This window comes from Betta splendens, chromosome 13, assembly GCF_900634795.4.
Source record: "Betta splendens chromosome 13, fBetSpl5.4, whole genome shotgun sequence".
NCBI classification, from domain to species: domain Eukaryota; kingdom Metazoa; phylum Chordata; class Actinopteri; order Anabantiformes; family Osphronemidae; genus Betta; species Betta splendens.
In genome coordinates, this window is record NC_040893.2 from 11,057,097 (window position 1) to 11,082,786 (window position 25,690).

Below are 25,690 nucleotides of genomic sequence, written 5' to 3' on the forward strand. Positions count from 1 at the left end.
AATTTTCCCCTATTCCTGCACTGTTTTATCAGCTTATTCTTGCAGTCCCTGCACGCCAGCTGACAAAATCACTGATACATCTTTAGAAATGTATGTAAATTTTATTCTATGGCTCCATGGACATCTGTAATGATGAATGAGCCGTTTTTACAACAGTCTAGGTTTAAGGTCTATGTAATTGCACAAAATAAAATATATTAAAGAGGGGACATGTGTATGAATAGCGTGACAATTCTTTAAATCACAAAAAACACTAATTAAATCTGTGCGTGAGGTACAGTATGTTAACACTTTCTGCCAAATCTCTTGACTGTAGCTAAATTTGTGTCTGTGGTGCAGTCAGAACAGTGTGTTTTCATGCTGTGTGGTTCTATGTTTCAGTGTTTTGTTGTGTCTCGGTGGAGAGCGCTTGTAGTCCAAATCTGCACAGATAACAATTATAAATAAAGCCTACTTATTCAGCGCCACAGCATGTGTGATGACTCAGAGGACTTCATGACGAAAACCTGAGTGGCATCGAATATGCACATACACACACAGATTAGAGGCACACTGACTGAACATCGGCACAATGTTTGTTTTTATGTTGGGGGTGTAAATTAGCATTAAAACTCAGGCTTCTGCTACTTGAGTGATTTCTGTTCTTTGTATCTCTTTTCCATCTCTATGCAGGTATCTCTGCCATGAGACCCAGACAGAAATGAGGGAGTGGTACGCTAGTTTTCTGAGTATCCAGGTGTGATCTCACGAACAAACAAACCATACACATACTTTACACACAGACTGTATAAAATGGAATCCATGTAAAATGTGAAATGAGAACTCTTTGTCTCCATCCCTCCCTGTCTGTGTCCACTTGTGATTCAAGAGCGACGGCAACGTGTGGCCTCAGAACGGACTCCAGCTGACACGGGCGAGCCGTGTCCTGCCGGAATCGCGTCATGGTAATGTGTCACTGATACCGCTGCGCGGCAGTGAGAATGAGATGCGGAACAGCGTCGCAGCTTTCAGCCAGGACCCGCTTGCTGTGAGTCAACCAATCAATGCGACAAATCTAGGACACGCCAGGCGGCACAGTTTATGGCTAATCAGAGATATTCATGCTGAACAGGTGGTCCACACCCTCTACCTCGATGCTCACTAAAGAGCAGAATCAATTTGCACTCTTGCAAGTTGTGAAATATGCACTTTTAGAGGACTGATTTCTGTTCAAAGTTTTTCATATTCTCAATGGTGCAGGAGTTCAGTCTTCTGAAATGTTTGACATGTGTTTGCGTTCACTCCTTACAAACGAAGAGAAGTAGTTGGGGGTGGCACCTGTGCAGCATTAATGATCTGTTTTCCATGATTCATCATAAATTTATCATTGCATGATCTGGGTTCTTAAATTGTGGGTTATTTGTGGATAAATTATTAATTTGCATCTAAAATTATTTAAGAATCCAGACAATGTGAGGAGGACCAGACGGCAGCTTCGTTATATGGCTGGGCTGAAAACCTCAGCACTGTAGAGCCTTGAGTTATTGCGACGAGGCTCTGCCAAAGCTCACTTTAGAACACAGAGGAAACAATAGAACCATGGAATAACACATTTGTAGTGAACTCATGCCTGCAGGCAGACTGTGGTTAACACTGGGTTTCACAGCGCTGCTGCCGCATCGGCTCATGCATTTATGCACTTGGCATGAATTTGACAAACATCATCACTTTTAATTTGTTGAATTATATCTGAGGCACACTGACATTAAACTGGACCTGGTCAAAAACATCAGTATCGCCCTCCCCATCTGTTCAGCATAGCCCTCCTAATTCATTGTGAGCTGTGTTGGTGCTCTGAGACCAAATGCCGACAATCTGATGATGCAGTTGTCTCCTCCTCCTGTTTCTGCCCATCACATACCTCTCATTAGCTTCTGCAGACTGCAGCAGCACATAGGAATTCAGCCCAGTCTGCAGGACTTTCTATTGGTAGTAGCATTCTTATAGAGTTGATGTGCGGTTGCCTTCCAGATGTGTTATGTTCATTCCCACCTCTGCAGTGTATTGACTTAATAAAATTTTGTTTTGGAGTGCGAGGTGAGGTGTGATCGCTTTGGTGACGGGGCAGCTGCAGACGCTGGGTTCATGCAGGTTGCGTGCGCACGTGTTGGGGAGAAAACGGTGACTGCAAATTTCTATGTCAGTTCCCAGCGTGAAGTGGAAGAGTAAATATGGTACACTGACCATGTGCATCAGCGTGTGTCTGTCGTGCAAGGTTCACTGACAGCTCACATAAGCCCCGTGTGTGGTTTAACAGCTTCTTTGTCCTGTTTATGACTCGAGGTGGATTCAGTGACGTTGGCTGCGCCACATGAATGTTAAAACTCATGATGAAATACATTTTTTTAACTCTCCTGTGCATTTTCAGTCCATTCTGTGCCTGAGCCACCTTTTCCATCTCTCCACTTCCTTTGTCATAACGTGTGATGTTTGCTTTTCAGATGTGTAGAGATGTTCGATAAAGGTTGCTGCGAACCAGGTAAGATAGTTACGTCAAATGCTTTTAATTTTGGGGGCAAATTAATTCAAGCTGTGCTGTTTTAGTGCATTTCTGTATTTAGTTTTTGAGTCTATGCAAGCTGTAAAAAGTAGTATTAGTTTGATAAATAGTAAATTCTTGTCTTTTACAATTACAGTTGTCAGTTTACCAGTTCAGTTTGTTATTTACAGTATAATGTTATCTTATGATTCACAACTTGGGAATGTGAATCGGTGAGTGTCTTTTAATCACATTCCAAGTGAGTGAGAGAGATAAGCTGATGCTCTATCTGCCAGACTGTGTGTTTGCCCTTTATCTGGTCACTTGACTTCAGCCTCATGCCTGGTTGCCATGGTTTTGAGATGTCCATACAGATCTTTAGGCTTCATCTGGGGTCTATTGTGAATTTGGCTTAATTTAAATGTTTACACAGAAAATAACGTAGATCCTTAGTAAAATATCCATGTCAGTGATTTGGATTGCTGTATGTTTTTTCTTTGTTTAAGGAAGCAAAGGTGCAGTGTGCTTAAGGACGCAACCCCTAACCATTCCAGTGATGTCATCATTTGTGACTGAACAGCCTACAGTGACACTCAGGCACTCATACTGTATTTGGACTTTGACCTTACACTGTCATCCTCTCTTTTGAATCGCATAGTCCATGAAGTTGGGGTCTCACCTTAACTAGAACCCACAATGATTTCCTTCCACACATGAATTTCCTGTGCTGTAAAATAGAAGATACTATGGCATTAAAAAGGAGTTACTGTACAGTTTGATCCATCCCTCCTTTACATGCAGCACGCTGCATGCAGTGTTCAACTAGTCAGTGGTATGTGGTTCAGCCACTGCAATGAATGGACAGAACCATGAAGGACTGAGAACGAGCCTACTGTAGGTCAGGTTGTGTTGTTTTTTAGAGAATAAAGGTTTATTGCCACACAGTTGTACAGAAGCTGATATTTCTAATATTGTAATGTTTTTAGCTTTTCTGTACTATTGTTCTATAGTTTGAAGTTCAATTAAATCCTTGCTATTGTGGGCAATGATGAGACTGTTGCCTGATGCAGTATGTGACTGTCACCGCTGGGACCAGGGACTGGGGCCAAGATGGATCGGTTTCTGTTACTGTCCAAAACCTCGGACAAAGGTGCATATTTATTCTTGTGTGCAACATTTGTAAACGTGTCCTTTTTTTAAGTGTTTTATCTTCGTCTGAAATGTTTTGAATAGTCTTGTTTGGGACTGAGAAGGAAAGAAGCATGTGTCGAAGAAGGCAAAGAACATAGGAGAGGGCATAGGTGTTGCAATATTGTTCAGTAGATGTACTGTATATCCTTATTGTAAATGAAATAAAGTGTAGGTTCCATTTAAAGTGCAGTTACTGAAACATGTGCCTTTGCTCTGGTCTCATCAGTGGAGTGACTTTCCCTCCTTGGTCTCTTTCTGCCACCTGTACTACACAGATGAGGCTTACATGCACTGTACAGTTTTATTAACCAATTTCTGTGACATTTTAGATGATTTACGATGTACGTGAATAAAACGTGTGCATAGATAAATTAAAAGTGTAAAATGTGTTTATGTTATGTTTGCATTTGAGTTTGTTGCGTCAGAAGTTCAAAACGGAATGAAAACGTGTGAACACAGGAGACAGACTGCGTCCTCTGACTCGAGTCCATCCTCTCTGTGTTTCTTTGCGACAGTTGTCGGCTTCTGTGTGGACGCAACAGTAGCTGCTCTATTGTAGAGCGTTCAGCTCCGTGTTTCAAACCTTTTCATATGGCAATAGACACACAAGTGTCTTCTCATGGCCTGTTCACCATCAGCTCTATTGGCCAGTGCTCGTGCATCGCTCTCAAGGACGCCGCATGTGCTGTATATGCAGACAAGGGGCAGTTCAGAGGGACGATGATGGCCTGTGAAAAACGGGTGAGGAGCTGGAAGTGCTCACGTCTTGACGAGAAGTGATTTTTCTGTGACTAGACGTGTTCCAATGCACAATGAAGTCCTTCCACTTCTCACCCGTGCTCACCTTCCACTGCAGCTTGTCCTTTTCCTGTTGTGTAGGACGTTGACATGGAGTCTTGAGAGATGTCTTTTCATGGTTCACACATGGCTGGTGGGAGGTGGGGGGGGGGGCTGCTGGTACCACCTGAAACCTGTTCTAGTTTGAACATGTCCCACCTGGACTCGACTGACTTTTCATTTCATTTCATATATACTGAACAGCACAGAGTAAACACTGTTTTGCATCTGTGGAGCTCTAATAAACACATTTATCCATTTGTCTAGTGACCTTCTGACTTATATAACAATAGTGCACATGGTTCTCTCCAAAAGGTCGGTGCCTTTCAGCGTTGCTCTGTCCTCACCCCAATCCACTTCACTGCTTTGAAATGAATGTAGAAACCCTCACATACACAGGGAATCTGGCCTGCAGGGTGAATGGGAAAAGGTAAGCAGATTTACAAACATGTACCCAACATATTACACACACAGGTGTAGCGTAAAAACACAAATAAATCAGGACAGAAACTTTTGAGTCCTGTGGGTTTCATGACAGCGGCCCCACCACAGCTTCAAACTGGTAGCCTATGGATGTGCTTCCAGGAAAAATGTCAGGTGTGTGTGTGGGTGGGGTACAGTGATTGTGAGGAGAGCCTCCGGGAGGGTTCCTCTGTGTGTGTGTGTGTGTGTGTGTGTGTGTGTGTGTGTGCGTGTGTGTGTGCGCGCGCGCGCGCGTGTGTGTGTGCGTGCGTGCGTGCGTGCGTGTGTGTGTGTGAGTCACGGTGCTCCACCAGCTCTCCGTTCATTCTTCTAAGCAGAGCTGACACATCAGGGTCGCTGTTTACCTCAGGACACCCACAGGAGAGCCCCTGCAGGCGCTTCCAGACAGGAGACCTTCACTGTATCGCTCACATGCATGCACTGGGGACCGGACTGGATCAACACACGCGGGCGGCCGTCCGTCTAAACGCACACACGCTCAAATGGCCTTTACCTCGTGCGTGCGGGTCAGCGGCGCCCGTTACGTGAAGCAGACGGACGGTTCGGAGAAAGGCCACGCATGCGGCGCGGCGGTAGCGTCGGGACTGAGGGAGTGAGCTGCAGGGGTGGAGGCGTGCGTGGGGCGGCGGGGCACGTCAGCTGACGGAGCACCTGCCAGCTACCAGACATAAAAGCTAGGCGTCCACTGAGCACCGCAGCCGCGAGCCCCGGAACAGACCGACAACGGGCCGCGAGCCGCCCACAGGAAGCTGGACGTCCACCTGTGTGAGCCAGTTCTCATCATTCTCCTCATCTCCACCCAGAGCACACGCAGGCCTCACTTACGTATCGTACGTCAACAGGAATTATTATGAGATTTGGACGCGTCTCCGCTGCTGTGAATGATTGGACGCGGTTCGGTTCGTTTTCATGACACGTTTTCACCTTTTGGGTCTCCGGCAGAATCACCGCAGCCTCAGAGAGCGCGATCGGCCCGCTTTGTTGTCAAGGAAACCAGCCAAGCAAGGACGGATCACATCAAAGGTGTTGTTCCTCGCAGCGTTTCGACAATTTTATGAAAACGTTACTGCGAGAGATCACACCACGCTTCCAGAGCCGTTCGTTACTGTATGTTTGCTTTGCTTCTTCATACTCGCTCACTTCTATATAAAACCTGTATATAAAACCTAAAGCCCTGTGATAATCTCCTCTTGTCTGTGGTTTGACTTTCATTAAGCATCAAAGGCAGCAATTCACAGTAAACACGAATTTCAGTTCAATCAAGGTGTTTTAAGACAGTCGGGCGCTCCTTTCATATCGCCATCACTGTCTGCACCAAAGAGAATGTCCTAACAGGCGGATCAGAGCGAAGCCGGGGTCCCCCAGAGACCGTGGAGAGAGCCAAACCATGTTTACATACTGTAGATGTTAATTCACTTGGGCCACGGAACATAAATCAGGGTCTTGGGGTCGACACAGACGCGGTTCTGACTCCAATTACAAATGTTTATCCATTAAAGATGCAGCGAGCGTGCGGCTAATAAACAGTATGTTCTTTTAGGTTTTTAACTAATGTTAACAAAGGTGACTGAACTAAATACTCTGTGGCAAATGAGCCTTGTGGAGAGTTTCGCCACCACAGCGACACAGACACTAATGCAAATACTTTACTCTGTGCTGCTTCCTGCATCATCGCAGCTTGTGTTTAATGTTCTCATGGCAGAGATTGAGACAGAGGCACAACATCCTCAGGAACATAACAGTAAAGAGTCTGTGTGTTTTATGGCAGAATTCCGTCAGGGCCCCGAGCTCCTTTGACAGAGTAATAGTTGTGTTGCAAAACCTTGTACAATTTAAAATATAGATTATAACCACAACATGTTTTGTTGTGGCTGTAATCACGGCTGCCTTCACACTGAGGCAGCAGTGAATGAACTCCTGTGATCCCGGCAGGATCCAGCGGTCGGCAGTGGCTCATGGAACAGTTTCCTTTAATGCATTTCATTAACACCTCGTCTGCAGCCAGCTCCAGCTGACTGGGAGACACACAACCTGTGAGGCGCACACGCGCTTGTCTCGGCCTCTTAAACAATAACGACTTATACCCGACAAACAGAAATAAGCACGAGGAGAATCACTTGGTCAGTTCTGCAGGAGCTGTTGTGTGTCTCTTAGCATGCAAGTTTATCATCAATTACTGGTCTCCAAAAAAACAGGGGGGGGGGCTTCTCCTTGTCCCCATGGCAACTACTCTCCTCCTCTCCTTTGCCGCACAATCAATCAGACAACGACTGTGTAGCTGTCCGGCTAAAGGGGAGAGCTACATGGACACACATCAGATTCAGATGTGACAGCATACGTTCAGTCATTTTCACCCACAATGTACATCTCTCCTGTATTACTGTATTACTATATTTCAGGCCACCAGTTAACTGGTGTAATGATCCCATAGAATGTGATATTTTATTATATATGAAGCTCAAGTACTTAAGACACTGCCGGTTTAAAAGCTGGCCTTTGTGGAGGTTTATCCCCCACCAGCTCCACAGTAAACTAGTTTCACACGACAATGAAGTAACTGCTTCCAACAACACATTTAACCCACAGTCTTTTCCCTGTGCTCCTCCTTTTACCTGCGGCTCCGTGGGTTTTCACCCTCGTCCCGCTTCCCACCAAGCCACAGTCTTTCTTTATGTTGCAGTCAGCCCGTTTCCCGCCTGAAGCAGACACAGAGAAATTGGAGAAGATTTCTTGTCTGACACCCAGCTTATCTCACAGATACAAACACCATGGAGGGGCTCAGAGGAGGAGGTGGGGGGGAGGAGGGCGAGTGGACGGAGGAGAGAGAGAGAGAGGTACAGTACAGGGGACAGGAACAAATCACAACATAGAGTGTGTGTGTGTGTGTGTGTGTGTGTGTGTGTGTGTGTGTGTGTGTGTGTGTGTGTGTGTGTGTGTGTAGCGGTACAGTACAGGGGACAGGAGGAACAAATCACAACATAGAGAGAGACGAGGTGAAGGTTCAGACAAGACCTGAAGCTGCAGCTGGTGATGAACATGAAGAGACACCAGAACCTCAGGAAGCTGCCATTTCATCACTCACCACTGTTACAGTATGTCATAAACAAAATGATGGAGGAGGAGGAGGGGACGGACCAGTGAAAGAGGAAGATGGAGGGAGCAAAGACTGGCCTGGCAGACAAGTGCTAACAGTAGATTAGTCATGCTAAAGGTGCTGTGGGCTACTGTGTGTGTGTGTGTGTGTGTGTGTGTGTGTGTGTGTGTGTGTGTGTGTGTGTGTGTGTGTGTGTGTGTGTGTGTGTGTGTGTGTGTGAGAACTCATGGGTGAGGGCGTATGTGCGCAGGCTGACAGGCTGAGGAATCTGCCCCTTAATCACTGTACAGTCTAATTAAATCTGCGCGTGCCGCTGCCCTGCAGATCTCTGAAGCTCCGCAACCGACAACAAAAAGCACAAGCAAAGTTCAAAGTCGCGTCCTCACCACAGGACAGATGCAGCCGATGATGAGAAAGGGAACTCGGCTCCAGAAAATGCTCAGAAAGAACCTTTCATGCTTCTTTTCCCTTTTCGCACGGACACGGTGGTGACAAATATACTTACTGGACATTTGTTCTGTCAAGGTGAAACCTGAGGAGTTAAAGTGTTGCATGTGTGCATCACGCCTTCATGATCAGTGATGTCATTCTGCCAGTAACTGAGACCTGGAGCTGAGAAGTGAGCTGCGGTGAGGATCAGCCTGAGTAAAGTGGAGGAGCTGCTGCTCAGGAGAGAGAGAGAGAGAGAGAGAGAGAGAGAGAGAGAGAGAGAGAGAGAGAGAGAGAGAGAGAGAGAGTAGTAAGTCTGTGCAGCCACAGGCTCTTCTGTGTGTGTGTGTGTGTGTGTGTGTGTGTGTGTGTGTGTGTGTGTGTGTGTGTGTGTGTGTGTGTGTGTGTGTGTGTGTTAAGCTCTCACACTTACATAAGCTGTTTGGGGAGAGAGCTAAACTCCGCACACATCAAAATATATGCTTTCCAGTCGCTTAAAATAACAGATTGTGACCTCAGTTACACACAGTCAGTCTGCAGTAATTCCCCCCTTCGCGAGTCCCGCACTTCCCCGCTTTTTATTTTTAAACGCGTGCGTGACTTTTTGATGTTGCCGCATAATCCTCTTTGCGTCTCCTCGTTCCTCTCCCGCTCCCGCCGAGTCGCCTCCCTCGACGTGTGCGTCAAAGATGGCGCCTGGCGGTGTGACGCACCGCTCGGCCGCGGAGCCGTCGCTTCCTCTGTGTTACTGGTCATTTATTCTTTGAAACAGATGATGCTTACAGAAGCATTAGGGGAGGTGTGAAACAACACAGGACTCAATGTTAAACTCAATGGATTCAAGCCAGTGACTGATGACAACATATACTATAATACTGGAGATTCAAGACATGAGTGTTTGTTGCATCAGGACTCACTGAGCCGACGCTCCTTTGTTTTGAACACGCAGGTGAACTGAGGCTGGAACTCTTAATGGAGGGGCTGAATTAGGCTTCTGGGAAGCTGCCCCCAGGGGCCGGACCCTCATCTCATCAGGCCTAATGACGGCGACTCAGCGTGGACCCGGTTCAAAAGCTCCATCACGGCAGCAGCTGGACCTCCCTGTGGCCAGAAGGTGGTCCGTTCTGCAGCCAAAGTGGTGCCGGAGAGCTTCCAGACCGGCAGCCAATCAGCAGGGAGGAGGACGGGACGGCTCCTGCACCAAGCTGTCAGCGCGCCGCTCTGTGAGCCCATAATTAGCGCTGTCGTTGCTTCACATGACTCTGGAAATGTAATGGCGTTCATTTGCGGCGCGAACGGCAAATTGCGATGAAAAATAATCGGGGCAAAATAGGATCAACGTGCTGAAAAAATGGGCAGAAATGTGTATGACTGTCTTTAAGTCAGCCAGCAGCCATCTGGCTACACACACACACACACACACACACACACACACACACACACACACACACACACACACACACACACACACACACACACACACACAGTCACCCAGTGAGAGAGACGACATCACGCTCCCACAGACGGGGAGATGATAAAGGCCCGGTCACTTATTTAAGGCTGAAGAATAAAGTCATTTATCAAGTGTCAGGTTCTGTCTTTCTTCCGGGCTTTTTTTTTTAAAGCCGTCCGTGCTCCTTGAACAGCTCTCGGCGGCTTTAAATCCACTACAGACGCCGAGTCTATCAAGGACAATGCAGGAGCACAATTGAATTACCCCTTTGCCCAGTGTCCCTGGCGATATCTGGACTGCTGTTTTCCTGCAGGGTTCAAGAGATTTTACAGATAATTTATTGAGCCCCAGCACAATGTGCGGCGCTGAGGACCCGACAAAGGAAAACAGTTCAAGCTGTTCATGTGTCACAAGCGAATAAAAGGATGAAGCACTGAAAGCTGCTGCCCAACAAGTGAAACTGAGCTACTGTAACTGGTCATGTGAACACCAACACTGTACGTTCTGTTGAATAATGACGTGGCCTCTGAGACGTTTCACTTTATATGAAGTGATTTAGCATATTTTCACATTGACATCTTAGAGGCTCTATGATCCAGAGCTCTTCGTACAGTAGGAGCTTCTTCTATCAAATTAGACAAACTGTGAAATAGTAAATCTTGAAAAAACAGCTCAACACGCAACAGCTGCGAACTTGTGATTCGTGTCACCGCTGACCTACTTTGTGTTGTACTTTATTGGAGTTTACAGGTTTACAAAGCGAAGCCGCTCCTGCCTCCCTCATATGTTATGCAGCCAGAGCGTCTCCAATATGCACACACAAGGCGATTTACAGGGGCTTCGTATGCTGAGCGTCGCCTTCTCAGCGTGTTTTCTGTATCTTCTCACTGTATGTGATGCAATTGCCTTGATAATCTCCATCGTACAGTAGTTAGAGGCCGAGCCCAGTCACCACGTTTTAAGATCTACCTGAAACGCGTGCAGATGACAGACGTGCACTTCCTACGCAGCCCATGGCGCGCAGCACCCACACAGTGCGTTTCCTATGGTGGCTGATGAAATCATCTTAAACGGTGACGGCGCAGGAGCGCCGCAGCTTCGCTGTCTGCGCCGCTCCACAAAGGCACATTTAGGGAGATAACCGCGCCTCCGGCCCTGAGCTGCTCTATCTGACTGACCCTGAACCGGAGCAAACGTAATCCAAAGGTGGAGGATGAACGCGGTGAGAAACGGTGTAATTAGTGTGGGGAAACGCTGCCCGTGGCTGAGGATTCACTGGGCTCCAACTCCACTGTGATAGAACCACGGAAGATCAAGTAAAGGAGCAGCGTTTGGGTAGTGGGGAAAAGAGGCTTACATGTGGTGGGAAAGGAGGCATGGAAGGAAGGATGGAAGAAAAGAAGAGAAAAAGGAAGGAAGGAAAAGGAAGGAAGGAAGGAAGGAAGGAAGGTAGAGAGAGGAAGGAAGGAAGGAAGGAAGGTAGAGAGAGGAAGGAAGGAAGGAAGGTAGAGAGCGGAAGGAAGGAAGGAAGGAAGGAAGGTAGAGAGAGGAAGGAAGGAAGGAAGGTAGAGAGAAAAAGGAAGGAAGGAAGGAAGGAAGGAAGGAAGGAAGGAAGGAAGGAAGGAAGGAAGGAAGGAAGGAAGGAAGGAGGAAGGAAGGAGGAAGGGAGGAAGGAAGGAAGGAAGGAAGGAAAGAAAGAAGAAAAGGAAGGAAGGAAGGAAAGAAGGAAGGAAGAAGGAGAGAGGAAGGAAGGAAGGAAGGAAGGTAGAGAGAGGAAGGAAGGAAGGAAGGTAGAGAGCGGAAGGAAGGAAGGAAGGAAGGTAGAGAGAGGAAGGAAGGAAGGAAGGAAGGAAGGAAGGTAGAGAGAGAAAAAGAAGGAAGGAAGGAAGGAAGGAAGGAAGGAAGGAAGGAAGGAAGGAAGGAAGGAAGGAAGGAAAGAAAGAAGAAAAGAGGAAGGAAGGAAAGAAGGAAGGAAGAAGGAGAGAGGAAGGAAGGAAGGAAGGAAGGAAAAGGCTGCAGGATTGTAGGGAGAGGAGGATTAACACCAGGACTGATATGCAGGAGGAGAGAGGACTCTCTGAAACGTGTGTGCTCATTTCTCTGCTGGCTCACACGCCCATGCGTCCCAATAACAGTCAGACGGTTCCACTGCGCCTCCCAACGCGTCATTTGGACGCATGAAATGACGCCACGCACCGCTTAATGAGTCCGTATCCTCGCGAGTGGCACAGACGTGGGTAGTTGGAGGCAAATGAAAGGTCTCTGCTGCGGTTTAACGTTGAACGAGGATGAATCACACACCTGCACGTGACGGGCCACCGAACTCTGCTGTATAGTTTCACTGGCAAGCGGCAAAAGCCCCCCAGCATCACGCACAAATCCCCAGTAAGCCGCAGCTCGCACTAACTCTGCCTTCGCTCACTCCGCAGCATTACTTGTTACTTCACAGGACAATGCAAACCGTCCCGTTCGGCGTCTGCGCGTTTGTTCCGGCGTCCACGTGCGCCAGCTTCCTGCCGCTGCCCGTCACGGCCTCGCGAGCAGCTCCGAAATGAGCCCCTCGCGCCGCATCCCCGCTCCGAGAACGCGCGCCTGCGCATCGCAGCCTGCTGGAGAGCGGCCTCGTTACAGTCGGCAGAGCTCCGATGAGCACGCGGACACAGAAAGGATCATAAATAATTGAGTGTCCATTCAGTCGGCACTTTGAAATTCCAGGAATCGGGCAGGTTATAAATGTCAGTAAACACTCCACGCTGAGGACGGGCCGTCTAATAAGGGCCTAATGTAATCAGCTGGAGGAGATGACACGGCACAACCTCTGGGGAACTCCATCCACCCGGGCGTGACGCGACACTGACGGTTCTACTTTCACGGTCACTAAACGCCGTCGTGGGTGTCGTGGGGCCGCGTGTCCCGCTGTTGTCTCGACCTTCTCTGATTCGCGCACGTCGCCTGGATGCTGGAGGCGAGCTCGGATCCGGTGCTGATATCGATCCCGCTGAGCCTCACGCTGAGCCTCGCGCCGCCTCGTAATTCATTACAGACTGGAGCTGTTTCATATTCCGCCCCACGTTCGGTTTTCGGACTCCGAGTGGAGCCTTGCGTAAGAAACACGGGGTTTTAATGAAGGGACGACTCAGTTAATGGGTCACTTCGGCAGAGTTTTTAAACGAGCTGATCTGTGGCCGTTTTGTTTGCAGCAGCAGCTCAGCTCGCTGTGTTTGAGCACAAACTGGAACAACAGGACCCCCCATAAAAACAGGCTTCACTGCCCTTTATTGCAGAGCGCTGGTCACACACTGCTGTCCCTTTACTGCCGCTCACGCTCCCTGTCTTCTTTGTCTGAGCGCTGCCACTATATTAGTTTCTCTGTCTGATGTGCCTTCAACCACAGTGTGTGTGTGTGTGTGTGTGTGTGTGTGTGTGTGTGTGTGTGTGTGTGTGTGTGTGTGTGTGTGTGCGTCTAACAAATTCTCATCTCTCTTGCTTCAGTTTTGCTGTTCCTTCTGGAGTTTGGTGAAAACTGTAAATACTGACTGGCCTTTTCCACACAATACTGAAATGTATTTCTCTTCTGAATGAAGAATGAATAAAGAAACTTAGCAGCTTAATAAAAGTAATCAAGAGCTGATAAAGTTGGTATATGGATTAATGAACACCTTCAGAAAAAATATGCAGCATCTAACAATAATTACAGTTTTTGATGACCATGATAATAAAAATAGTCCTTTTTATTTATAAGGAGCTACAGCCTTTAATTGATGTGAGGCCGGTTCAGGTTTTAACACAAACCACGTCCTCCAGCTGGTGACGAGAGTCCACTGCAGAAATCTCATAGCGGTCGCGCTGACGGATCTGAACTCGAGGCGCAGGAGTCCCGCTGGACAAACACATACACGGAGAACAAGCTGAGATCCACAGCGCTGTGCTGTATGCCAACACACCAGATGTGACACACACACACACACACACACACACACACACACACACACACACACACACACACACACACAGCTCTCCTCTCCTGACTCTTCCCCATCACTGTCTCCACCACTTTCTCCTTTTCAGGTCCCCTCCTCCTCCTCTTCTTCCTCCTCCTCCTCCTCCTCCTCCATAGTTTGGTGTCTGTCCTCGCTAGTAATTGACAGCTCCTGCCCTGAGATCCCTCTGTTAAAGTAGCAGGTCCTCTCAGGCGCATCCCGTCGGCTCGCTCCTGTGTTGTGTGTCTAAATTTGCGTTTCATACAATTACTGTGGATTTCCTGACACCCGAACAAGAAAGGCATCGCGCGGAGTCCCAGAGCGGCGCTAAATTGGCTCATTCTCAAAGCTCCTTTAAACAAGTTCCGCTGTGCTGTTTGAGTCCAGATTATTTGCACCATGTTTATTTTTTTCGATAAGAAAGGCCAGCGATGAACAGAAACGCTCCCATATATGAACACAGGCCCAGCAGATCTGATTCCTGATCCTCCTCTGGGTTTCCACTACACAGTCAGATAGTCTGGTTTAAATCATCCCGTATCTGTTTAGACAGTGATATGGAGATTACCCACATGCCACAAATTATAAATAAACACACTTCTGCCGGGGTCTAAATGCAGCCGAAGCAGGCCTGTAATTATCATAGAGGACACTGACGAGGTCACGTCCCAATTTTTTTGATCTCTGTTTATTTATGTCACACAAAAGACACAATGAATCATCCTGATATAATACAGTAATATAATAATAAATGCACGAGTGTTTTGAACCTGCACACTGGGTCACAGGGTGAATTAGAGGTCCATGAAACGATGCAAACGCGCCTGAGCTTCACACTTTATCTGCACCCGGGGCATCGGCGTCACTGTGTGGAAGCATCCTCTGCGTTCCCTCTGTGCTGTTCGTAACCCTGGGCACGGCCGACCTCCCAGCTGACCTCTGTAATCGCCTGTCACGCATATAGTTGTTATGTGATATACTGCGCCGCAAGCTGTTGTGCAAGCCGCAATGTTTGTCCAGCTTGTTGTGCAGGGGACATTTTGCATGACGCCTATTCATAGCCGGCCTCACACCCAACGCAAGTATTAAAAAAGCCTGTTTCAATTCAAACGTGCCCTGGTTTTTATGTCCAATTTAGTCACCAGTGCTGCTATTTGCACACGTTTGTATTTCAGATTAGTCCATTTTAAAGCAAGTGGCCTCTTGACCAGGCATAATAAAGCCATAGCAGCAGCACCGAGGCCACAGACACACAGATTTATTACTGTATCCAGCCATAAAGTGGAAATATGAAGACTCAATTTATGCGACAATCAATATCGGCCCTATCTCCATTATGAGGAGTCAGTTAACGTGCGAACCTACTTTCACTTTTTAAAAACGTAGTTAATATTTAACAGTCGGACACGAATGGACACGAACGTCAGTGAACTCGTTTAGATCGTAAACAAAGGCTCTGCTCGTCCGCCCACGTGTTTGCTGATTGGTTGATTGGCTGCTTGAACTGCAAAACTTCATTGTCCTAAAATCGTGGTTTTGTGAGAAAAACACCTGACACGTCACGCGACGCGGTCTATTTCAAGGCCGCACGTGTCCGTAAACATTTCAAGGCTCCCGTTTCCGTGGCTTCCTCGTCCGGGGCCATAAAAGGCCGACGGTCCACGGCGGACCTTGAGACCTCGAGGCGACGCGCTGTCGTCGGTCTGTGGCGGAAGTGCGGTGGGGAGCTGCGCGGCGGGAGTCGCGTGACGATGCGCAGCGGAGGTGCGAAGATACGTGGAAGTTGGATTCAGACCAAGCAACTTTGATCGGGCAGGTTTGACTGACTTCCAGCTCCGGTTTGACTGAGGCGCTTTTCACACTGTTGATGAGTCCATGTGGCGCTCAGACACCGGCTGATCTCCCTCTCTCTCCCCCCCTCTCTCCCTCTCTCTCTCTCTCTGCTCAGTCGTTATATCCTCGCCCAACAGCTCGAGTATCACTTACCGGGTCCCGACCAATCCCAGCGCGCTGTCAGAGCCGGAGAGGAGACAGCAGCGGAGAGCGGACCGGGGAGAGGAGCACACGGTGGGGGGAGAAAGCAGGAGGAGCACGCGCCCAGCCTTCTCTCCATCCATCCATCCATCCATCCTTCCTTCCACCCATCCGTCCGTCGTCCGTCCTCCTCCACGCGGACAGACGCGCACACGCGCGCAGACAGGCAGCTCCGTCTCCCTCCCTCCTCTCGTCCCACTGACTGCAGCTGTTCGGCGCGAGGCAGGATGCGCGATGGGACAAGCGTGCGGACACGCGCTCCTCTGCCGTAGCCAGCCGCCGTCCTCCGAGATGTAAGTGCGTCGCTCGTGACTTCGCTCTTTGCGCCGCGATTCCACTCCACGAAGCGCTCCAAGTGACAGCGCGCCGTGGCGCCGAGCCCACGGCCGCGCGGGCGCTGTAGTAGTGAGCGTGAGCGACTGCTGCGCGTCACGGTCCCCCACTGACAGACCCCACGTGAGCTGTCAGTGGGAGCCGCCGGACACGCACCTCCAGTGTAATGTTCCCACGACCTGCGTGACCTTAACTCGCCTTTGGCTCGTGCAGGCTTTATTTACTGCGATAATCACCTAAACGATGTCTCCTGGCGTAAAATTATTATTTGAACGGCTGACTTTGAGCTACTGGTTGGTCTGAGCCAGCAACTCAATAAACTTTAACCAATATTGGTAATAAAGGCTAACTAATCATTAACTAATGGCACACAGTCGACTGTATATCAGGTTTCAGTCGGCGGTTGGAATACATTTTGGGTGCAAGAAAAATCTCTTTGACCCAGAAAATGGCTGCACGGCAACTTTTCAGCAACTTATTGAGCATTTACCAATTAATAGTAGAATTTGTGATTTTTCACAACCTGGCAACCAAAGGGCAACACTTTCCTGCGTCACCAGATTTGATGGCGTTGGTGATTTTAGACTCATGGGCACTTTTCTCTCTCTCTCGGAGCTGCACTGAACGTTTCCCACCGAAAACAGCGTCGAAGTTCACCCGTGACCCGGGGCCCGTCCGCGGCCGTGCAAAGCTGACATTTTGGAGATAATGCTTTCAGACCACTGTAAATACCGTCCCCGGATCAGAGCACAGTGTGGCTGCAGCCCAGTGTTGCGTAACAGAATCTCACAGCGTGTAGCGTTGGTTCCGATGGGTCGAGCCTCTCGCGTCGCACCTGTTTGTCAGTGGGGCCGTGTAAACGCGCTGCGGAACCGCGAGCCAGCGACGGGAACGGCAACACGTGGCGGAGCCAACAAACAGCGCGCACGCACCGCGCTGTTGAGCTTCCCTCAGGACACGTCCTGACGCCAACACTCCACTTATTTAATACTGTTAGTGCCCGCTCCTCCCTCAGAGCCGAAGAGCATCATTTGTGGATAATAACATTGTGTTGCCATTACGCCGTGATTGCACCAAATATTAGAGGTCCTCCTCATATCAAGTTCCAGGCGCATCTATGTCTCAAAGTTGTAAAACCTGAGGCGTTTCATTGTCTTTGTGTCCTTCATTATTGGCTGTGATTCAATAAGTCACTGAGCGTAATGGCTTTGACTGTATTTACCTCCACACATTGTTGTTGGACGGAATATTGAGACCCTTGGAGGATGAATGAATGCGATCTCTGACATGCAGTTAGTTTCAGTGGCTGCTCCTAAACCTGGGGCCCGTTTGACTTGGAGACTCTGCATCAGTAATCAGCGAAGGTCATGGATCGCGACGCTGCCACAAAGCACTCGAGAGCCGGTGTCAAGCCTGCGCCCCCTTAAGAGGGAGCATTATGCTAAAATGAAACCATTCAGGCTGAAAACCTCCGAGAGGAACGCTCGCGCCCGTGTTTTCATCAACCTGATTGTTTCCTAGAGTCCTCCAGCTCCCGGATTGTTGCTTTGTTGTTCATCATTTGAAATCCCCGCAGTTCCAGGAGTCATGTGCATTTACATATTCCGATGCCGCCGTGATGCTGTGACTTCAGGAGGACGCTTTCTAATCAGTGCACTTTGTTTATCGCCGCGCATCACATTCGCAGCCAACAGGAATCAGCCTTGTTATCTGCGTATGTGGTTGTGCATGGGAATGATTTTTAGCCAGAATAATATTGCAATTTACTGGATTGACGCCAGGAAGTCAGGTCCCCCGGCCTCCTGCTGAACACACACACACACACACACACACACACACACACACACACACACACACACACACACACACACACACACACACACACACACACACACACACACACAGCAGCAGAGATGAAACCTGACTCCTGATGAGTGAGGATATATGCAGTGTGTGTGCGCGTGTGTGTGTGTGTGTGCGTGCGTGTGGCACAGCAATGATGCTGACATTGCACTGTGTTATCATCAGTAATGGGCTCATCAATACTAAAATATTCAGAGAGAGAGAGAGAGAGGAGGGAGATGAAGGGAAAGCAGAGCGAAGCCGTTGTGTGTTGTGTCTGCACGGCTTCGCGCGTGTCTATGTGCTGTTTAAAGGACGCGTGAGGCATCTGTTCAGCAAAGCATCTGCGTTGAAACCTCTCAATTAAAGGACCTGTAACAGATTTTGGAGGTTCAGCTGATGTAGAACACGCCGTTTGCATTAAAATGATCTTTAACTAGTTTATATTCAGGTGAAGACCCACAGAGAGCAAGTAGAAAACGTGTGTCCCTAGCAGGAAACCTTGTCCTCTGGCTGAGCAGTGAATTAAGTATGTAATTATTTCTTAAATGTAGGCTGAACGAGCGCTCCCATTAATTGCCGCCATGATTATTACAGCAAGAGATGCCTGGATGCTGGGACACACTCACGGATGAATAATCAGCCCAAAACATTAGTGGCTGTGTGTAAAAGTCCAGTGAGAGACTCTGTTAAAGACTTCAGACTGAAACTTAGCTCCCAGTTTATTAGTGTCAGCACATGAAATCAACCACTCTGGATCCGGCTCGTGATTCAATTTGTGCATACGACTATAACTTATTTTCTATTGTGCTTCTATGACCGACTCTGATGTTTCCACTGGGCTCCACCCAATAATAGACTCACTCCAGAGCTTTCACGCACTTTATTAGGAGGAGGTATTTTTAAAGTGGAGCCAAGCATTAGAGTCAGAATCACAGTTGGACGCGCTGCAGGGCCGGGACCGCGGCTGCGGCAGGTGTCGGGCGGAGGCCGGGGGAAGGTTTGGATTAAGAGCGAGCGCGGTGTAATGGCTGCGGTGTGATTGTGCGTGACTCGAGGCGTCATGGTGAAATGAGCCTGACAGCTCCCACGGTTCCCAGCTTTGGCTCCGGCAGCTCCTGTCAGCTCTCTTATCTCTGTGGATTGTTGCCACAGACAGGTGTTTCAGTGTGTGTGTGTGTGTGTGTGTGTGTGTGTGTGTGTGTGTGTGTGTGTGTGTGTGTGTGTGTGTGTGTGTGTGTGTGTGTTACCACTCTTTTAATGGACGGACACAACTGCGTCTCTGCTGGTGTTTTGTCAGTGGCTCCAAGCTGTGTGTGTGTGTGTGTGTGTGTGTGGGCGTGTGTGTGTGTGTGTGTGTGTGTGTGTGTTTTTGTGTCCTCCTTTGGCGTAAACACCCTTTAATATGCGCCATAACCCGCAGCACATTAGGTTTTACATCTGATCTTTGGACTCCTGATCATTTGAAGACTGGACCACGAATAGACGCACAAATGTGCTGCCGCCGTCGCCTGCGCTCGTGGGGCTCAAAGCTGTGCTTTCGCTGCTGATATTGGCCATTTTCTTCCCGCTGCAGCTCCTTTAGCAGGTTGTTGCTGCTGTGGTTCTGTCCTCTGCTGCTGCTATGGATTCAATTGTTTGTTGGCCGTAATTACGTGCGTGTTCCTCCAGCAGTTATTAGCGCGGCCGTTGTTATTGGTTATTGTGTCTGCGCCGGTGCAGCACAATGTGTTGCCGTCCCCTCGCTGCGGCTGCAGGGCTGTTTCCCATTGATCTGCTCTATTGATCGACTCTCACAGAGATAAAACCAGCGTCGCATTGGGGACGTTCGGGGGGTTTCGTGAAGCTCGTAGTGCCGAATGCAGCGATCAGACACACACACGCACACACACACGCACGCACACGCGTCCTGGAATTGTTTTCACCGAGGGCTGATTGTGTTTGTGTCTGCGGGCTCTGTTTTGACACAAACCACGTTTGCTCTCAGCGGCAGTCGGCAAATTGAAACGCGGAGATGATTGTTCTGATTGTGTTGCAGACAGTTTGTGTACCTTAGTTCACGCGCGACGGTCTCTCCCCGTGACCGACCGGCGGAAAAAGGGCGACAGGTGCGACGGGGGCGCGAGGAGGAGGAGTGTGACACCATTAGTTGCCAGGAGGAGCCTGGCAACTAATGGTGTCACAGGTCACTGTCCCTGGAATGATTGTTTTCTACCATATTGGTCCTTTAGTCTTTATTCCTGAGCACGTGGCTCCACAGTCGGTCCGATTCCATGGGTCCCCTCTCAGGAGCAGAGGAGAACATATAGCAGACATAAATAAAATGAAACTACTCATATAATAAAAGGAAGAAACTGTACACATAGAGCCTATAATCATAAATAATGCAGTAAAAGAGCTGATGTTTAGCTTATATCACCTGAGACAGAAGCTTTCATTAATTTAGTTTGACTAAGAAGGCTCAGTGATTAATATGAACCATCTTTTACTATTAGCTGACCAAAGGATTGGTTGACTAATCAACACAATAGGATTTTATTCTCATTTTATTAAAATAAAAGCTGCAGACTTCGTGTACTAGGATCCAGGTACACTGTGTACTGTACTGTATTTCTCCCGTTTTCTTAGCTAAACATAAATATTGTCTTGTCATTTCTCCAGCGTTTACCCGGTCCGGTCCCCCGCTCTCAGAGTCCAGCTGCTTTTCATTCTCACTATTTAATTCAGACTCCTTTTCGACTGGGCCAGCAGGTGATTGCTCTCCACTATAGCTGGAATAGAAAAGCAGCAGGGCGGCCGTGCTCCCCGCTGCTTGTCTCACTGCCCCATCTAGATACAGGGAGTGCATTAGAGACACGGCCTCAACAAAAAGCTTTATGCAATTATTTCTGCAGTTTCTACGATTTACTGTGTTTACACGAGGCGCTAACGTCGCCTAGTCCTAATATTAGACAGTGTGCTGTCAGACAGCACTGCACGAGGACGGTGAAGCTCCGATCCAAAAATGAAGGCTATTAAAACAGAACCAAGAGGCTCTGAGCTAATGAAAGAATGCATTTTAGCTTCACAGTTTTAGAAAAAGAGACAGGAAAATACGATTGGTTTTAAATCTCCAGTTGCTGTAAAACACAAATCTAGAGAGTTTATAGAGGACACACACACACACACACACACACACACACACACACACACACACACACACACACACACACACACACACACACACACACACACACACACACACACACACATCCTTCAGTTCAGATGCAGCTACTGCTGCATAGTCACGGTGACACAATGATCTGCCAGTAATTGTGTCCAGCTGTTTTTGTGCATGGAGCTTCTCCAAACGTGGCCTCTGTGCTTCATCCCTATCCTCCAGGTGAGGTGACGAGCTGCAGACCAGGACCCACAGGTCTGGGATCCTAACGTCTGCACACGGCTCAGTCAGGAACTCCTCTCTCCTAAAACGGCCGCTCTAAAAACAGGGCTGGAGGTTACGCAAACGCTTAGCAAAATATGTACACAATGCTGTCACACAGTGCGCTCTCCTCTCCCCAACACAGACACACACACACACACAGATGGACAGAAATGTTAAGTGCTTGAACTGGAGGCTCTGAGAAGGCGCCGCAGACTGGTGTAAATCCAGAGACAGTTATTGATGCGGCAGCGGAGAGAGAGAGAAGACACCACCGCATAAATCCACATGAACACATGAATCCACACATGTGATCAATTCACTGATTTATTGGCCAGTCATGTAGTCACTTTCCTCGTTTTCAGAGACGATTGTGCGTCCAAATGAGCGCGAGCTCTAATGACGAAGTTGAGACTCACAGCATCGAGGCGCGGCCGCGTAGCTGGTGCTGCCTCCGCGCGTTATCATTTAGCGCTAGAAGAGTTCCGGAGATGGGAAATTGTCGGTGGGGGGGGGGGGGCTCCTCGCTGTAATTAGCATATCATAGAGCTGCTGCTTTAACAGCCAATCAGAGGAGGACGTACGGTCTGCATGCTAATGATCTGCAGCCCGTCCTGTCCAACGGTCTCTGTGCGACTTTCAAACAATTACATGTGTGTGTGTGTGTGTGTGTGTGTGTGTGTGTGTGTGTGTGTGTGTGTGTGTGTGTGTGTGTGTGTGTGTGTGTGTGTGTGTCTGTGTGTGTGTGGCTGCCTGGCAAATTCCTTTTCACGCCGCTTACATCTGTCAGCGTGTCTCTCTTCATTCCCTCCCCTGTGTCATCAATGACCCCGGCTGGTCGCATTTCACACTTTCCCATCATGCCTTGCCTGCACACACTCGCACATGTACACACTCATAATTGCCCAGAGGTGCTCCTTCGTCCGTCGCTCCTGTTCTGTCTGTTTTTTTTCCACCTGCCCTGTAAGTCAAGTAGAACAAAGTGAGCATTTCCTGCAGGGAGCGTGGCGTTGAAACTGGGCGTCCATCTGCCTCGACGGCGGGGCACAAGAGCCAACGCGCAAACAAACAACAGGCGACACGAGCTCAGAACAAGGAAAACAACGGGAGGAAGTTCGCAGCGGCGCACGGAGGCAGGCGTTTCCAGATGTGCATTTCTAGCTTTGTTTTGATCCTGGGCGTGTGTGGAGGTTTCGCTCCGGGTTCGTCCTCCTTCTTATCTTCAAAGTCAACACGGTGCGAGTTTGTGTGTAGTTCATCACACTAACCTGCGAGGGGGGAGAGTTTAAGTCTTTGATGGACCTTTTTAAAGTCTACTTTGAGAAGCTTCCTCTGCTGGAGTGGATTGAAGAGAGGCCACGCTTGCTTTCATCTCCTGTGTCATCTCCTTTTTTTTCATATCTCCACCATAATCAGATTTTTGCCTCCCTCACGTCTCGTCCCCGTCTTCTCCGCTGACCGTTCCTTTCATCCTGGCCTTTTTCGTGCGTCGCGGCGTGATCGCGTGGAGGCGGAGCTCGCGCGGCGCCACTTTGATGTCGCCAACAAGTTGAAGTCAGTAATGAGGAGGTGGATTTAGTAGTGATTGGAGCCGGCCTCCTTTGAAACGCAGCTCTGCTGTGTTGATACTGGAGCCCTTCGGCCGCGTTGACGCTCCATTTTCCACCAGCCGCTGCTTCTGAATCGTAATTGATGCTTTTTATGAACGAAACTTGATTCAACACTACCATTGGGTTGAGAATCGAACAAATGACTTGAATTTCACATATATATGTTTTGGACACCGTCTGAAACGTCTAAATGTCTGTGCTGCTTCGTGGATTCCTCCTTGTCAGATTTTACAGGCTTCATTGTTTCCCTGTAGCTCGTTTTCTTGAATGCGTAGCCGTGCGAGGACGGAGGGGGACAGTCGGACAGACATGTGGAACAATGAGCAACAGGCTCAGATGTGTGTTTAATCATTGCTCCTTGTTCTCATTACTGTTGTTCCTGCACATTCTTCTCCTCCTCCCTCATCGTTCCTCTTTCCCTCTCTCCCCTTTTATTGCGTTTTCATGTTGTTTTGAGGCAGGATCCATCAGATTAGATGCAGATGATCAAAACTCCACATCTGCGTTTCTCCTGTTTCTCCCTTTGTCTTCGTCTCTCTTTTATCTCCCGCTTGCTTTGTCTTCACAGTCTCTCCTTTCACCTCCTCTGTCCTTTTGTTCTTAATTTCTATGCTTGTTAACAGCATGTTACGCCTCTTCTTTTAGTCACAACTTTGCTTTATCAGCCAATTTCTTAGTTTTGTACTTGCGGGGGATAAAAATAATAATCCTGTCCTTTCAAATTACTTATTTTTTAGCTCTGAAAGGACACAGTTTTCAGCAGGACATACATTATATATTGAAAAAGTAATAGTTGCAGAAATGAAGCACAGATACAGTACAGATTACTGTCTGATACACGTCTGCTTCTTTTCAAAATAAAACCTTCAGCTTGACTAATAATACAAAGTGCTTTTATTGTGAATGAAAACCCTGTTACCCCTTTGTTCACACATCTGCACACACACACACACACACACACACACACACACACACACACACACACACACACACACACACACACACACACACACACACACACAGGAATACACTTCCTCACATGCCTTTTTCTGCTGGTCTGCCCATTGTGATACATAATACATTACAGCAGAGACCAAGTGGGCTCACCTCGCTCCATCTCTCTCTGTATATTCTCTCTCCTCCTTCTACTTCCCTCACCTTCTCCCACTCCCAGCAGTGATGTTATCCTCACCCCCTGCCTCTCGCCGCTTTCACCCTCTCCATTTTGTTACGTGTTGCCGTATTGTCGGGCCCCGGCTGTAATTTATTCATAGAGGCACAGTGGCAGGCTTCTCCCAAAAATGGAAGGACAGATGGTGGACAACAGCGAGCTAATGTGAGACGTGGGAGATGTGACGGATAACGGGCGGTTATGATTTGATATCCAGACGTCTGGAGCCGCGCGCAACGATAAATCACACGTATTCATGAACGCTGCTCCCCCCGTGTCCCAAATCACAGAGGAAGTGTTTACAAAACAGATTTCCTTCAAACCTCAGCAGTTCAAAAGGAAGTCAAGTGAATCTTTTTGTCTCAATCACAGGATCTCATCACTGCACCGTCGGACTATTTATAGTATGTGGAGAATACAGATTACTGGCTCCAAAGTTGGGCCTGTCTGCGGCGCGGCGTCCTCCGTTTTGCCTTGTGCTGAGACAACATGTGGTAACAAATAACCTGGCGAGCGAGAACCCACAGTGTGAGAGGATAAAAGCACAAAAGGAAGAGTACGAGGAAGCCGCCTCTGTGGGTGAGCGCGGGAGGAACCCATCACTGACAAAGCAGCGCCAACGAGCGAGCGGAGCAATTTAGGGGAATTTGGCCCTGGAAAAAAAGCAGCCGGGAAGGAAAACACGCGAACGCGAGCTGAACATTTCTCCGCAGATTCGCCCGGGCCCGTAAATCTGTTTGTAGATGACCGAGCGCGAGCGGAAAACACGGCAGATGTTTGATGACGGATGAGCTGAAGACTCTGTCAACAGCAGAAAAGGCCGACGTGCGCAATAAAAAAGGGACAAAATCCCACCCGTGGAAAGCGAATAAATCCTGTTTTAGGGGGGGTTTCTCCTTTATGCTGTAATCAGCCAAACAGATGCGGATCAGAAACTGATAATATCATCTGTGATACATTTCTAAATGTCTTTTTGTCTGTGGCGTCGCCTCATAACAGACGGATGCTCTGTTTACAAACCTACAAACATAACTCTGTGTATTTATGTACAAAACCATCTTGTGTAAACGTGGACAGACTTCCAGCTCAAGGACTCGTATGCGGAGCTTTACGCTGTTTTTATTGAACTGTGCCGTTTATTCTCTGTTCTCTCTTGTGTGTGGAGTCAACTACAGTATGTAAACCATGTAATCACTGGCTGGACGGAGTTTACAGCCATCGTTTTCCTTCTTTTCAGCGCTTCCGTGTTGCCTCGTTAAGCCCATACTGCATCATGTACTTATACTACAGTAGT

At 48.4% G+C, this 25,690-nt stretch overlaps 2 protein-coding genes across 5 annotated transcripts in view; both read left to right on the forward strand.

Annotated features, from left to right (window-relative positions):
* The window catches only part of LOC114867837 (arf-GAP with Rho-GAP domain, ANK repeat and PH domain-containing protein 1-like), a 34,281-nt gene extending 30,183 nt beyond the window's left edge, over positions 1-4,098 (forward strand). For 3 of the 4 annotated variants that reach the window (XM_029170892.3, XM_029170893.3, XM_029170894.3), the window contains 4 exons: positions 673-736; positions 869-1,027; positions 2,481-2,518; positions 3,025-4,098. In XM_029170892.3, the coding sequence (XP_029026725.1) occupies positions 673-736; positions 869-1,027; positions 2,481-2,501 (244 nt within the window). In that variant the 3' untranslated portion in view covers positions 2,502-2,518; positions 3,025-4,098. The remainder of the gene's footprint in view (positions 1-672; positions 737-868; positions 1,028-2,480; positions 2,519-3,024) is intronic. The other variant, XM_055513990.1, reaches the window with a different exon arrangement.
* Positions 4,099-15,964: 11,866 nt separating this feature from the next.
* The window catches only part of LOC114868723 (cGMP-dependent 3',5'-cyclic phosphodiesterase), a 96,633-nt gene continuing 86,907 nt past the window's right edge, over positions 15,965-25,690 (forward strand). Inside the window, exon 1 of the mRNA XM_029172543.3 lies at positions 15,965-16,312. Within this exon, the coding sequence (XP_029028376.1) occupies positions 16,254-16,312 (59 nt within the window). The 5' untranslated portion in view covers positions 15,965-16,253. The remainder of the gene's footprint in view (positions 16,313-25,690) is intronic.